This window comes from Lonchura striata, chromosome W (assembly GCF_050655825.1).
Source record: "Lonchura striata isolate lonStrDom1 chromosome W, ASM5065582v1, whole genome shotgun sequence".
NCBI lineage: Eukaryota > Metazoa > Chordata > Aves > Passeriformes > Estrildidae > Lonchura > Lonchura striata.
Genome location: NC_140743.1, coordinates 43,225,977 through 43,241,360, shown reverse-complemented (window position 1 = coordinate 43,241,360; position 15,384 = coordinate 43,225,977). Strand labels below are relative to the sequence as shown.

Below are 15,384 nucleotides of genomic sequence, written 5' to 3'. Positions count from 1 at the left end.
AAAAGGCATGACATGTTTTTCACTTCCAGAAGGAAGAAAGAAAAATTACTCTAAGATTAGTATAAGAAATTACTAATAAATATTATTTTTCCCCAGACTTCTTGGTACCTTAACTAAGCCAGTACTTTGATTAAACTTACTCTAAGATTCCCACAGTCTTAGCAACTATTTCATTACAATACACATTTTAGAAGTGTGCAGAGGTCCACGTGTGTCCATTACACTTAGAAAGTGACAAAGTATTTGTTTTTAAAACCAGAGTGCACAAAGAGTTCTCTACGCAGCAAGGCCTCAGCCAACTAAACTAACAGAAACATTTAATTTGCTATTTGAATGCTCTGATTTTAAAAAATCTTTCCAGCTGACGTAACAGCTGGAATTAATGTGAATTAAGAAACACGTGACAGTAAGAGCTGAAAATATTACACTGGATGTAATCATAAGGAAGAGCGAAGTTACATTAGATTAGAAATAAAGACAATTTGTGGCCTGCTCCAAAGAAACGCAGAACATTCCAGTGCTAACAATGGAAGTGCTGCAGTTGGCTCCAGTGTGGCAGCCTTTGTAAGGCAATCCGTGTTTTACCAGCACAGCACAGCACGCCCATCATACTTACTGCGGTGCCGGCTGCCGTAGGACCAGGGGTGCCACGACCCTCCTTACCAACAGCCTGACTTTGTTCTTCCGGCCCACGCGTGACAAGAATCCTGAAGTGCTGCTGCCTCATGTTTTGATCTGGTCTGATTTTAAACAAGCATCCCTGCCCTTGAGGCATCCGCTCTACTGAATCACTTCGAGGTATTTCTGCCCTGTTCCTGCTGTTTCCAGGCAGCTCCGAATTCAGCCCATCACCTGTGGGGCTAATTCCTTCTGCTGGTGGCTGGACAGGGTAGGAAGTACTCCTTTCCAGCCGTATCCGAGGGTACCTGACCAACCTGTCCCCTTTTGTTCCGGTAAAGCCAAAGTTACTGCCACCTTCTGCGCCCGTACTGCTTGTCTGTGGCTGCTGTAACTGGAGAACAAAGAACTTTTTCCCTGAATTTGCTGACAGATCTGGCACATGCTGCAAGGACCAGCGCCGGGGCTCAGAGGTGGGAGTGCTATTTGGAGCGTCAGGACCAAAGGGAAGTAGAGTAACTTGAGGAACCTCCGCACTTGAGGCGCGATGCTGAATCCTCACGCCGCTTATGTTTACACCTGAAGCCGCTTCACTCGCTTCTTGTCGTTGGGCAGTCAGCAGAGCCTCCTCGCTCTGAGAATTAGTACTACAGAACATTCTACGGTTACAGCAAACAGTTCCATCTGTCTGCTGCCCCAACTCTTCCGTCAGCCCGGGTGAAGAACCTTCAGGAGTCACCTGCAGAGCGCTCGGAGAAGAGCGCTTTTCAACAGGGGATGCATACGGCTCCCTGAAGTCTGAGACTTTCCAGGGCAGCGTCTCCTCCGGAGGCTCCGGGGCCGCGCACTCATCGGCGCAGCCATCGGCAGCTTTGCGCTGGAGCGAGATCTGCATGGACGAGCTCCTGGTGGGGCGCGCGTCGATGCCGTTCAGCAGCTGCGGGATAAACATGGATGTGCTCCTTTTCAAGGAGCCCACTTCGTGCAAATCTCCGTCGCCGCCGTAATCCGGTCCATGCCGCGAGAACGCGTGAGGGCTGCTTCTTCTTGGCAAGGTGTGGAATGCCATGAAAAAGTCATCTTCTCTCTCCCGGGCAAGGTTCTCCGATTCGGGGGCTGTGTTGCTTCTCCCAGAGCCAAAATGAAACCGCAGCCGATGGGCCATGATTTTACAGAGAGGAGAAAAGGAGAGGGAGAACGGCAACAATTCAGGCACTGCCAGAAGTTAAAAACCAAAGACATAAACTCCAGGAAAAAGTGTCCCATCTGCCAATCGGTTAGCACTGCAGCCCTGGGAGCGACAGATAGCAGAAATAGCCCAAGTGGCAAGCAGCATTCCAGGCATGATTGGGCAGGAGCAGTCAGCGCTCCTACACACACGGTGACATAGGGTAGGATGGTGGGAGTCACGTGGCCTGGTTCCCCCTCTCCAATGTAAGTGTGTGAGGAGTTTGTTTTTTCCTTTTTTTTTTTTTTTTTTTTTAATGCCAGCAAGAGCCTGAAACAGCACCTTCCCAGCTGCTCCTTTTCCATCAGGGAGGAGCGGCCCCAGAGGGAGAGCTCTCGCAGCTGACTGAGGCAGCGAATACACTCGGCACTGCTATAAATCTAAACCACATCAGATTCGCAGGGCACACTTGGGAGAAAGCACTTGCAGAAAACTCTAACTACAACAAAATGCTTCCATTTTGTGTTAAAAGCTTAAATCAACACCACATGCAAATGAGGAAAATTCTTTCAAGCACAACATTTTAGTGTGTTACAGCTCTGAGCTGTCATGGCAGAACAGGAATAAATACAACATGGTTACACTTAAAATTTTAACCGTGCTCATAACAAAATTAAGCAACAAACTTTTGACTTTAAAAAGCCCCAGCAGCAATATAACCTGCAGTTCCCTTTGAGCAACTACATATTACCAACAAAGCAATCATACGTATGGCAAAGATCTCTCACACAGTAAAAGCAGTAGAAATGTGCAGGACAGCAAGTCAGAAAGCTCCTTTTCCAGATCTGCCAGGCAGTACAGGTGAGGGAAAAGCAGAGCTGGGTGTTGCATGTCGTTTGCACTGATTTTTCCCAGCCCCTGCACAGAACTGCCTGCTCCTGGCTGGCCTCCAGCGAGGGAGTCAGCAATGCCACCACGCGTGGCACTGCCAGCACAGAGTACAGTTACACTCCGAGAGCCAGAAGAGCTCAGGAGAAGGACAGGCAGACAGGATACACTAGAACGTGCACCAACCACCTTAAATCAGCTCTGCTACAACAAAGATACTCAGTGCCCTGAGGGCACTCGCACTTCTTAGCACATACCAGAAAAACTCTAGTTAACCAGAAGGCAGCTCCATCTCAGGGCCTGGACAGCTGCTCCCTGCGAGAACTAGAAAGCCTAAATCTTGTCAACAGCTCTGAAAACCTGTATGTGGCGGGTCAGTCCTCTGCTGAGACATCTGAACTCTGCCTACAAGCAGCTTGCTTTCAAAAGCCACAAAATTACCAATCCCAAGAGCAACGGCAGCTCAAATTGATCAAACTGCCAGCAACCAGCACAATCCCACAATTTTTTATGTGGATTATGAAACGCAACAAAAATGTGAACAGCTTCCACACAGCAATGGTCCTGGAGATTGCATCATAGAAGCACAGGTGTTGGTATTATTTTATCTTTTTTTTCAGCTAAAACATGTTACTCAATAACACGGTCTCTGCATCCAAAAGGAGGCTGCATCACATTTACTCTGTTGAGACTGGGGAAGAGAAAGGCAAAGACACCTGCTAAGACAGAGTGTGCTTTGGTAATTTGGGAACAAGAAGAAACAAAGTCCTTCCAACAAAAGCCATTTAAATATTGACAATAAGTATGTGAGAGTAAAGCCAAAAGTATCAGCTCAGCATCTCCTCATTCTATAAACACAACCTGATAGAAACTTGCTATTCCAAACCCTCCGAAGCAGTCAGCTTGCCACAGACCTCCTGCAAGGAAAGCCATGCTTCCTAACCCCAGGTGCTGCTTTGGCCAGGAAGTTCCAAGGCCAAGGACAGACTGAGTTTGGAGGCAGAACAGAAGGAGAATACATACAAATTGGTTCAACAATAAAAAGTGCTAAAACTGCCACAGTACGGCTGGTATTGCACACCCAAACTTGAAAATCCAAAGCAGTATGTCTGAAATAAGTATCCCAAACCTGTAATTTCCCAGCTGTCAATGCATAGAAGCTTTTTCTCTAACCCACCTCCCTGTTCCTGTGGCACCTTCGCATTCCAATGGCGCATGGCAGTTTTAATAGTGCAAGTGGGCATTATAACCATTATATACAAAATAAATATGCTCCTGGTCAGCCACTGTAGAGGCACAGTGCCACCGGTTCACCAATTTACTTCCTCCTGAGAAAAGATCCAGTCATTCAGCTGCCAAGTCCTTTTTCTCCCCAGATTACAGCTTCTGTGGTTTCCTTTGCTCTTTATTTATGAGGAAGATAGAAGGAAAGAACCTATTTGTTGAAGACAGATGCTTTTACAGTCTTTTTTTATCTTCAGCAAGCAAACAAGTTTCTCCAGCCCAGAAAATGTGAATTCCTGATCTCATGAACAGAGATGGTGTTACAATGTTCAAAAGGCAAACCCCCAAGAGCCATCCACCAGTGTACCACCGCACTGGCACGTTTAACCCCAGATGTACAGAGGGATACTGACACTTTTCCCACGGATAAAACTATTCCAGAAGCTAGCAGCAGTCAGATGGTGAAAGCCTCCTCCTGAAAAGCTACTGCATCAGCCAAAGGCAGGGAAAGACGAAACCACTAACAACATGTGAGCGTTGTGAGGCAGAGATGAAACCCACCATTCTGCCATGACCTTAAACCTTCACGCATGCACTGTGCGCACAAGGTGCAGCTCTGGTAACCACCTCCCCAAGCAAGATGCAGAAGCACTAAAGGACTGGAAAGGGACACTAAAATGATAAAGCAGTTGCTTTATCAGCAACTGAAAAGGTCAGGACTTTATTGGTTTGAAGTGGAGAGGCCTGAGAAGGACAGAGTGAGGGTGAGGAGGACCATCTTGGTCCGACTCAGAAAGGCACTACTTTAGTGCCCTTTCAGTCCCAGACTCAAATGGTTTTTACACCTCTATTTGTGTTTCTTGGCACGCTCACTGAAACAACCGTCCGAAGACACCTTCGAGCTGTGTTGTATTTCTATCAGCTGGGGCACACGGAGCCTCGTGATTAGCAGAACATAACCAAGACAAGCACTCACCAGTCTGTTTTCATCAAACACCTCGAACAGCAGCCGGTGGTTAGTTGGGTTTACCTGTGAGAAAATCCAAATGTCACTGCAAGTTCAGTAGCTGGACAATAACAACCTGGGTACTAGCTCAGGCAGCAATCAAGGCAAACAGGACAGGACTAACAGGTCTGATGTAAATCTTTACTTGAACTGGAGCACCAGAACCTTACTGCAACTGGGAAGAGCATGGCAGTTGACATGAAAGCTTTTACCTGCATTCCCATGGCAGAGGACCCTAGTCCCAGGCTGGACAGAATATCAAGGCTCCCTGACTGATTTATGAGGAGCAAGAATTTTGCTGCATTTCCTTCAGAATTTCACCTTCAGATATGTTTCTGACTGTCCATTGCTCATCATCTCTAGCCCATTTATTACTCGCATCCTTGGAACAACCAGCAGAAATCTCCCCAACACCTGAACAGCAAATATACCTCCAGAAAATTATTTACTTAAACTGAAGCAGAAAGACTGCCAACATTTAAAAGGTCAAAATCAAACATAAAAAGAACTCTGTCAGAAAGACAAAACAGCTGCTATTAAGCAAGTTTTATAGCATTTGATCCAGTTGATATATTTTTTCAGAGAAGCTTTACAAGCTGGGTTACTACGACCAGCATATTGAATTAAGAAAATTTAGAAATAGTATACAACAATTCTGTGGGCTGGAGATGGACTTCCCAGTTTTGAGAAAATCAGAGAACTGTGACACACAAAATAGTGTCTAAATTACTTTACAGGTCCCGTTATTGCTGAGGACACTCAAGATGTTTTAACAGAGCATTTGTGAACTACACCAGAGGTTTTGCAGCAGGGTTGTGCACTCCCTTTTCCTAAGACTCTAGATCTGTATTACTCAGCTGCAAACCCCAGAAAAGCTGTTTGGTGCAGGTGTCCCAGTAAGCACTCCCCACGGCAGTGAGGCCTGTGCATGGAACATTCCACTGGTGGCACTGCTGTCCCAGAGCTCCCATCTGCCACACCAGCCCTCAGGCACTGCTCGAGGGTAATGTTTGAAACCCCTGCAATCCTACCTGACCCGCTTTTGTCACAGCTACAGCTGCACTACAGGTCACAAGTCAACTATTCCTTGGAAGAACGTTGTATGCAACCGAGTAGCAAAGTGACTGCCCTTCACAATTATATAATTGCAGGTTGGGAAACAGTTTCTAAGGAACCTGCAAGCCAATTCCTGCTGAGCATTCCATCCCCTCAGAAACACAACAGCAAGTACATCAGGGCAAGCAGGTCTCTGGAGTAAACATGCAAATAGAAAATAACATTAGCTGTACATGTTCTAATAATGACCACAAATAAAGAGAAACTTACTCTGAAGTAAAACTCTTCATTCCATTTAGGGTTCAGCGTCTGTAAAAAAGTAACTATATTTACATCTAACGTAAATGTTTTCTGGTGTGCAATTATAACAACATACATGCAAGTGACAGTTTTCTAGGGAAATAAAAGAGAAAGAAAAGCATGTAATAAAAGAAATTGAAAAATACATTGCCATCTAGAGATTCTCTATTGAGTAAACCAAATGTGAGAGGATATGTGAGTCAGATGACCCTAAAATAGACATTAAATATAAATAGAATTTGATGATTAAAAGACAAATCATTGAGAACCTATAGAAATAAAATCTGAAGAACATTTCATTCTCAAGATTCATTTAAACCCAGATGAGGAAAAAAAGTATTTTTTAATCACAAAAGCAACTTTAGGGCTCCAAGAATATTCTCAGATTTATACTGTGAAATAAACAGAAAAAATAAAAAAAAAAATAAAACCACCCCAAAAAAACCAAAAGTAAAACCAAAAGAAAAGGTTATTCCTGGGAACAGGTAAGATACTCTTCCAATGTTCTCCCAGCCCAAGGATTTTAATTTTAACAACCTGACTAAAATGCACAGAATAAACGTTCATACATATTGCCAGCTGAAGTGAGCTCAAACATGACATAATTAATTGACACAAAAGAGATGAGAAGTACAAACAGTAATTTGGGCAATTCAAGCTTGAGTAAGTATAAAAACAATTGGACAATACGCCCAATGATTTTGTGCTCATGCCAAACCATTCCCTCACGCTCTCACACAGCAGAGATCTACGGGCAGAGCTGACAGGAGAAATTGGCTTTACACCCACGACAATTCTGTTCTAGCAGAGATGGGGAATCTTGGCTGTTTATCTTACTCCTTGCTATAGATCCAATAGATTCCTCACAGGCAGGATATGGGAGCTGACTACACTGCATCTCACTACAAAATGGGAATAGAGGACCTCATGGCAGAGCAGGAAGTACTCCTTGAAGGAATAGACCACTGTAAAGGGTAGGTGAATCAATGATGGGCTTGTGGGAGCAGAGAAACTTTCAGCTTTTTTCCCTGAAGGAGCACAATGTATTCAGTAAAAAATAAAATGAAGCAGTAAGGAAAATTTACATTACATTAAGGAAAAGTTACATTTTAAACACTTGTATTCATCAAATGCTATTGCTGCTGCCAAGAGAGGGTATGTACAATTTACCAAACAAAGCACTGGTTTAACACGGGTTTTGAGGGCACTACTGCCCACTTGATAATCCATTCATTCCTAATGCTGCTTAACCACACAATTCAGGGAAATCTGATGGATGAGGCAGCAGAGTCTTTGGTAAATGCCTGGTAACTCACCTGGAAAACTGTTCCACCTTTACAGGTCCCACTCTTAGTGGGCAGAGTCAGAAAGTGCAAACTTATCTGAGTGCCAGCAAAGAACTGCAGGAATAGCTCCATACAGGATGTGAGCAAGGAAACAGTAACAAAAACTCAACCTCAAAGAGCTACATCCTAAAAAGGGCAAGCGCAGCACACATAAAGGACTGCCAGGAGTCAAGCTGAGCTAGACCTTCCTCGGGTATTTAAAAAAGGGTTTTCATTTAATCATACACAGAAAAGGAAGACATGGAGAGAAGTGATGCTCCTGAACACTGGAGCTCAATGGGGAGACTGGGCATTCTCAGAGATGGAAAACTATTTTTAATATTCCATATGAGAAAGGTAGAAGTCTTCGGAGCTCAGCGCAGTCAAGGTGAAGAAATTGAAGAAACTGGATAATCTGCATGTGAACTTTTAAATTCTAGCAGGTATTTAAAGAACACACTGACCACATTACAGGATCAAAGCCAGCAAACAGCAAATCCAGCTTTCCCTACTTCAGAGAGAACCTTTCCAGCAGGGCATTCCAAATACAGCTCCAAAAAGAAGTACAAAGCATCAATCAAACCTTACAGCTGGATTAACCTATGGAGGGAGATAAATTGAAACAAAAAAAATCTCAGAAATTTAACCTAGGTAGGTCATGCCATATATAGCTGACATTCTTCTGGTAACTTTATTTTTTCAGAGTAAGAAAACAATGTGCATTTAACCCTTTTGGCTGTAACGAAGCACTTCCAGAAGCAGAGTCCAGTTGTGCAGATCAGACAACAGCACAGGACACGGAAAGGAGAACGAAAAGGGGACACTGCAGTTCCTTCTGCTGTCCAAGAAGCACTCCTGCAAGGCAGTGCTGCACAAAGTTACCCATTCAAATGAGGAACAAAAAATGAGGAGAAAAATGAGAAACTTGTGAAAGGTTAACACAGTTACAGAGCTGAAGGAGGTAACTGTCAGTCATTCCTCAGATCAACTGTACTTGGGGTATTTTTTTAATGATTTTAATTCAAATTTGAGATAAGGTAATAATGCAATCATCTCTCTATTTACAAAAGAGAGAGATGATTGCAACTTGCACAGGGAGAACTCTGCCTTGAGATGAAATTTAACAATTCAAAGCAGAAATTACCAACTAGAACTTTCCAACAGATGAGTTAATACCACTATTACAGAAATGACTGAGAATGTCTGGGTTTTAATTGACAGTGAAAAAAGGCAGGTGGAGACCTGGGAATGAAACAAGCACTAATGGCTAACCAGGAAGTCTTTGAAAAATTCCTTTTCCACATCAAACATGCCCTGGTTCTGGAACAAGTTCTGCTTGGATCTTCCACACCACCACACCACTAGGATTCCACGGTGGCTTTCTCATATCACCCAATGTCCTGATTTTAGAACCGCGTCATTCCAGTTCGTGTTTTCAATAACAAAATTCTCCCCACTATTCTGTTTTGCAGCCATGATTTCAAGTGAATCTCTGTTGGTTCTAAATATCTCCATAAAAAAATGACAAGTCATTATTTCCACTTACTTTTCATACAGCTTATGACTACTTTCCTCTCTGCCAATACCAGTAATGAATACCTATCTCTCTTACCAATACCAGTAAAATAAAAAACAATATCCTTACAAAATCTTAGGGTACTGGTAATGACAACTATCCCCTGGTGGCATTTTGTTTGCATGAACTAAAATTGAAAAATTAAATAAAACTCAATTTTGGTTCTAATTAAAAATGTAAGAAATCCCAAGCTTTTCTTACAGCATATCTTCTGTCATCCAGTTGTTTTAAATTCCCACATTATAAAAATATTTTGAAAATGGAAATTCTGAACAGAACTATCATTTTTGCTAAAAGTCAGATAAATGATAATTAAAGCACAATTTCTCAGTCCTTTATTTCCACCGTGTCTTTGACAGAAATATGAATTTGAAAAAAGAATCTGTGAGTGGTGCAGCCAAGCTTTAGTGAACAATATGCAACATTAGGTGCTGTCTCCAGGCCAGACACACTGAGGTGCAGGCACTTGTTCCCAGATTTTGGTTAGGAGACAACTGCATTATCCAGTTGCTAGACATGTATGTAACGATTTTAATTAGTGCTGCATTATGTTATACAATTGTGTTCCAGTGTTCTTAATCCTTCCAAAGCCAGGAATTAGAAAGAGCTTGTACGTACCTTTTTGATAGTTTTTGTCTGCACAAGAGCAAGTTCTCTGTTCTCATCTGCTACATACAAGGAAAGCTTCACATACGGGTCACTGCAAAAAAAGACATCAGATTTAATGGCCTACAGCTGTACAGCCAAAGAACATTGCAGAAGAAAATTTTCATTTAACTGGGTAACAACAGCACCTCCAAACACTCCTAGTGGAATTCTCTTCAGGGAAAGCTCAGAACTCTAGTAAGCTACTGACACATTGAAATGAGTGTTTGAATGTGCTCAGTCCAACCCTGCCCGTAACAGCAGAAATCATTCCCTGCAGCTCTGTCCCTGCTGGGGACAAGAACTGCCTGCTCTCACACAGCTCCTGCCCACAAGTATGCCCGTGGCACTCCATTAAAAGCAGGCAGGGAAAAATGGGAGCCGTGGGGTTTGGGAGAGACTGGCTGCACCTAACCCCTGGAGGCTGACAGGAAGTGCAACAGGAATAACTTTGAAGCAGTGGTTATAATTGTTTTGAACCATAAAACTGAGCCGCACAGTATCAGCACTGATTCAGACAGGGCAGAGAGCAACCTGCTCTAGTAGAAGCTGCTCCTGCCCACAGCAGAGGGTGGAACTGGATGGTCTTTAAGGCCCCTTCCAACACAAACCATTCCATGGTTCTGTGCTCTAAACTAGGAGAAAGAGCATCCTGCAGGAACAGATGAACTTCACACAGGTACAGTGTCAGGAGGCGGAACCCAAGCAGAGGCTCTGCGTGAAGGGGGAAAGGATGCCTGAGTAAATCCAGGACCCTGACCTGCTCTGGTGCTCCCTCTCAAGGCTGCAGCACACTCTGCTGGATGATGACCCAAGGTTTCTTGAAAGCATCAAGAGACACTCACAACACCACCAGACACTCAGATTTACCAACCACATCATTCAAATGCTGATACTTGTTGAATGTAAGGAACTATTTTGTGACAAGAACAATCAGCACTTGCGTGTTCATTATACTGGATGTTCCATGTATCGAATATAAAATGCCACAAAGGTGGAAACAAGAATATACAAGACATCTTGTTTGATTTTCTATCAGTAGATGCACATAAATGTATCTACTTAATCTGCAATTAAGTTTAGCATTAAGCACCAAGGTTTAGAAGAAAACAAAGCATCACTGTGATTATAAAGAAATGATGGTGCTGCTTTGAATTGCCTGATGTACCCTGCTAATATTACAATTATCCTCTCAGATTTGGGTTATCGATCCATACTTGGGCAATGCTCTTTTCAGGAACCCTTAGACATACTGCAATTTTTTAGTGCTAAAATACCCTGGATGAATCTTCTGCCTAGAGAAAATGAAGACTGTGGCACAGTGGCAAAGATTATTTTTAAAATCTATTTCTATTTTAGATAACTGGAGAATAATCAAGTTTATTACAAAATTCAGTAAGGAAATTTTGCCTTTACTGAACAGACTTCTGACATCTCTGCCTGCTGTAGAAGTGGGACAGCGTAAGTCAGACTGACTGCGCAGCCAAGCTCCTGGTCCTGAAGGTGAAGCTGGAGTTTACCCAAATGATTGGATAACTGAGACTGTTTACTTACCTGAGTTTGTTTACCTAGAACGAACACGTAGCTGGAGGGAGACTGGAGACCAAGGAAAGCTGACACTGCCCCAGGTGGAACTGTCTCACACAGCCCTGCACCACGGCCACTTGCTCTGCACCCCAGATTGCCCACCCCCAGCAGCCGAGCAGCTCTGCACAGAGCTTACACGGGAACACAGCACAGAAGGGGTTCCAGCTGAAGGCAACGGGCCATGAGGGATACAGAGGTCCCTTCCCAGCCCCAACAGGCCATGGGGAACACAGAGGTCATCCACAGAGTCAGACAGTAGTTCACACTGCAGTTACAGGAGCTCTCAGTGACCAGAATGCACCTGATTAGTATTAAAATTCTTATGTTTAAAAGCCAGTAAATAAAAAGCATTGTAAAGCTTTTAAGAAACTTATTACTTATCAGGCTCAGATTCCAACAACCAAATGAACAGTCTAGTTTGCAAGTGCCACTAACTGAGCAGCTCCAGGTGAAACGCAGGGGTCTGGATCCTGCTCTGTGGCTCTGTGCTCTGTGGCTGCCCCGCAGGTAACACAGCCGGTGCTCCTGGGATCCATACAGCTACCAGGGAAATGAAACAAGTGCAGAGGAAAATAACACACCAGCTGAGACTTCCTGGGGAGCACACATTGTATTTGAGCAATCTGGTGAAGGAATCAGAGAATGGGCAAAGAATGGAAGAAGGCAGAACCCCAATTAAGAATATAACTACAACAGCAAAACAAAGTAATTGGGAGCCCAGAGAACAGACACTACATGTCAAAGCAGCAGTAGAAACACTGAGGGAACTTTACAGTGGTTAACTGCACCCCGGAAATCCAGCTAACAGCAAGTATTCCAGATAAACGCGGCATCTTTGCAAGGGAAAATCAGTACCAACACAGAAGTTCTGTTAGACAAAAACAGGAAAACCAGTAAAATTGAGTAAAACTTTCAAAGGAGTGAAATACAGCATCTGGTCTTTTAAAAGTCACTGGAAAACTTATCCACAAACTGGAACAAAACGGACATGAAGACAAGGAGTAAAATACCAGACTCCTGTGTCACAGCAGTGTCTGCAGATGTGTTAAAGGAAGGAAATCATGATGATTCAGGTGACAGAAGACAATAATAAATGAGACACCTGCTGAGAGCACAAAAAAACCCCCCAACAAACTACATGGAGAACATCATGTATCTGACTTACAGAACTAACAGTTCTGCACCTTGCTAGGAAAACTTACTGCAGAGGTCACCTGAAGGAAAAGTACTGGGTTTGCCTCCTTTAAAAATCACATTACTTTAGAGCAGTGTGAAACTGGTGGGCCCATGAACAGTGTCCCATTTGTTCATTTGAGTCTGAAATCGCATTTGCTCTATACTTTTGAAACAGTTTTGAAAGCAAGTCTCAAACTAGCTTCTGCCAGTGACATGATGTATTATTTACTTATTTTAAGCTCTAAAAGAAGGGGGTGGAGAGCACAGGCATATGTGAAAGAACAATGGAACTGCTAAGGCCTACATGGCTCTATTTTTATTTTAAAAGCTGAAACCTCCTCCCCACATATAAAATTTAGTAACACTTGTTATGCAAGTGCGTGAATGCCAGGCTTGTCACATGCAAGCAAACTTTGCATTTCAAAATAGCCCGACTAGTTTTCTTTGGAACAGTCTTGCACAAAGATAATTTTGCTTCCGTAAGAAATACAGAACCATTCCCTTTGTGCTGCACCTTTTCTGCCTCACATATCTGAAAGAACTGATCAATAGCTCCTGTAATTCCGGCTGCAGAAATACCAGCACACTGACATGAAGGAAGAGAAGTCTCTTCCTCAAAGCCACATCCCAATCTGATTCTTTCCCTGGTCTTGAGGGGACCACTATTTGGCTATCGGTTAAACTTCATCCAGCCTCACTCCATCCAGTCTACCTGCACGCTCCTCAGCACAGGCACACATAGAACAACATCCTCATTGAGCCCTTAAGGACGTGCCTCCTCGTACTCCTAAGTGAGACAAGCTGAATGTTTCAACAGCCCCAAAATGACCACCTTCAGGTTTCTGTCAAGACCAGGGAAGACCTGAGAGCACCTCCTCCCCACAGGCCTGGGATGCCTGAGGGCTCTGGGTTTGCCTGCAGTGGGGATCCTTCCACCAGTGGCCAGGTAGGGAGGCAGACCAGTACTCAGGAGGTGCCCAGTACTCAGCTCTGCTCCGCACGGACACTCCAGTAAATCTGCACACTGCGGGCTCTGCTAAGGGAATGTGCTTTTACACACAACATGCCCTCAAGAACACCACTTACAAATTCAGATCAGTAACATACACTGTCTTCAAAAACATTCATCTCAGTAACTCTCCACAAAATTATGGGAGCCCTTGGATACCAGTTAACATCTGGGCTGAAAAGCAGGTTATGCTTGGCAAGAGGAAATTCCATGAACCTGGAAATATTTTTTCAGAATCATTTAAACACACTTAGGAGAAACTCCGTCTGTGCATGCACTTAGTGGAGCTTAAAAAATTCCAAAATTTTTTTTTTAATTCCAATATTTTGCTTAGTCACTTTTAGATCCAAAGAAATGAGGGAAACAAGTTCCCAAAACATGCATCATCAAAGAAGATAAGAATTCTAATGAGATACTTCTAACCAAGTTTTATGGAGAGCAGTAAAAACAACGTTGTAAGGCAGAACCCCTTACAGTCGCTGTCATTTTATCCCAATAACCACTCCCCCAGTGACTTTCCCCACTCCTGCACAGTAAGGAGAAGTACAATAAGATACACAGCAATTAATTACAAGGAATGCTCCAGAGCACACTGGCTGTGTTTGCTCCCTGGTTTTATTTTAGCACAAGCCTTCTGGGTTTCATCTTTCTGCCTGTACTGAGTAACACCCATTAAGAGTTTTTCTCAAAGCGAAGGAAGATTTTAACCTCACTGCCATGCAAGTCTCATATCCTGTGACACAAAGTGTCCAATCACACGAGGATAAAGGAACATCAGCTTCTGAAAAGAAAACAACCTTACCTTACCCTTCATCGCAAAGCCAAACTTGCAATCCATTGTGCCTAAGCATCCCAAAATCTCATTCCTCCATACCCCAGAGTCATTGTACAAACCTCTGATTTCCCTTCTAGCGTTTTATTTTGCAAAGAAAGGCTCACACTTCTGACTCTAAAAGAAGTGCAGCAAGGCTTTACCGAAGAGCTGCTAGAGATAATGACTCACATCACAGACAGCTGCGAAGAAGTGCCTGTGGGTGAAAAAAGGAGTTAAAAATTATACCTCAAACCCCACCTCCAGTGTCTCCACCTTCCTTTACCATGTTATGTTCTAATAAAGGGTAATGAGATGGATTCCTTTTGTATTCTTGCTCTCTTGGAAGTCTCCCAGAGCATAAAGAATATTTTAATCTTCCAAAACAGATGGAAGTGTAAATATGGGTTTTTTCCCCTCCCTGAGGCCATTTTTTTTTTTTTTTTTGCAAGGGTTAAATGAATACTCTTAACAGAATATGCATACATCAGCCCTTGGAGCTAAGGGACTGATGTATGCATAGATCTTCCTATGCCATTTCACACTCCCAAAATATCTTAACAAGTTCCAAAATCCAGCGGGGGTGGACAAGGAGAGAGAACTCTATGACACCTGGCTTTTGGAAGAGAAAAGCTCAGCGCAGTAGTTCTTCCTTAAATATTTAAAACCAAAATATTTTCCTTAGGTGATTTTACTGTCATGCCTCTTTTTTTTTTAAAGATACCAGATTCAGGTAAACTCACAGATCACAGTAGATGGCAGGCAGGAAAAGTTGAAGAGCTGAATATAGAAGCTTCCTTTTTTCAAGTAACAAGAAACACTTTATGTTTCTGTATTTGTACAAAGGAAATTTTCCACTAAGCAATTATCTGATGAGAATTATTGTTCACTATGACATTTTAACTGTCAGTAATTATTACGAAGTCCTCTTACTAAGTAGCAAGACCACATTCTCGAAAAAGCAGCATTTCTCCATGTAAAGCTCCTGAAATATA

General features: G+C 43.1%; 1 protein-coding gene across 17 annotated transcripts in view; it reads right to left on the bottom strand.

The window, feature by feature from the left end:
- LOC146763239 (E3 ubiquitin-protein ligase NEDD4-like) overlaps positions 1-15,384 on the bottom strand; it is an 84,641-nt gene that overhangs the window by 36,790 nt on the left and 32,467 nt on the right. For 8 of the 17 annotated variants that reach the window (XM_085571367.1, XM_085571362.1, XM_085571359.1 and 5 more), the window contains 3 exons: positions 9,780-9,861; positions 6,231-6,269; positions 4,875-4,928 (listed from right to left, as the gene is read on the bottom strand). Coding sequence is in view for 11 of the 17 variants with exons in the window: in XM_085571362.1 (XP_085427488.1) it covers positions 4,875-4,928; positions 6,231-6,269; positions 9,780-9,861 (175 nt within the window). In the remaining 6 variants the exon portion in view is untranslated. The other 9 variants (XR_014952679.1, XM_085571354.1, XM_085571355.1 and 6 more) reach the window with 3 other exon arrangements.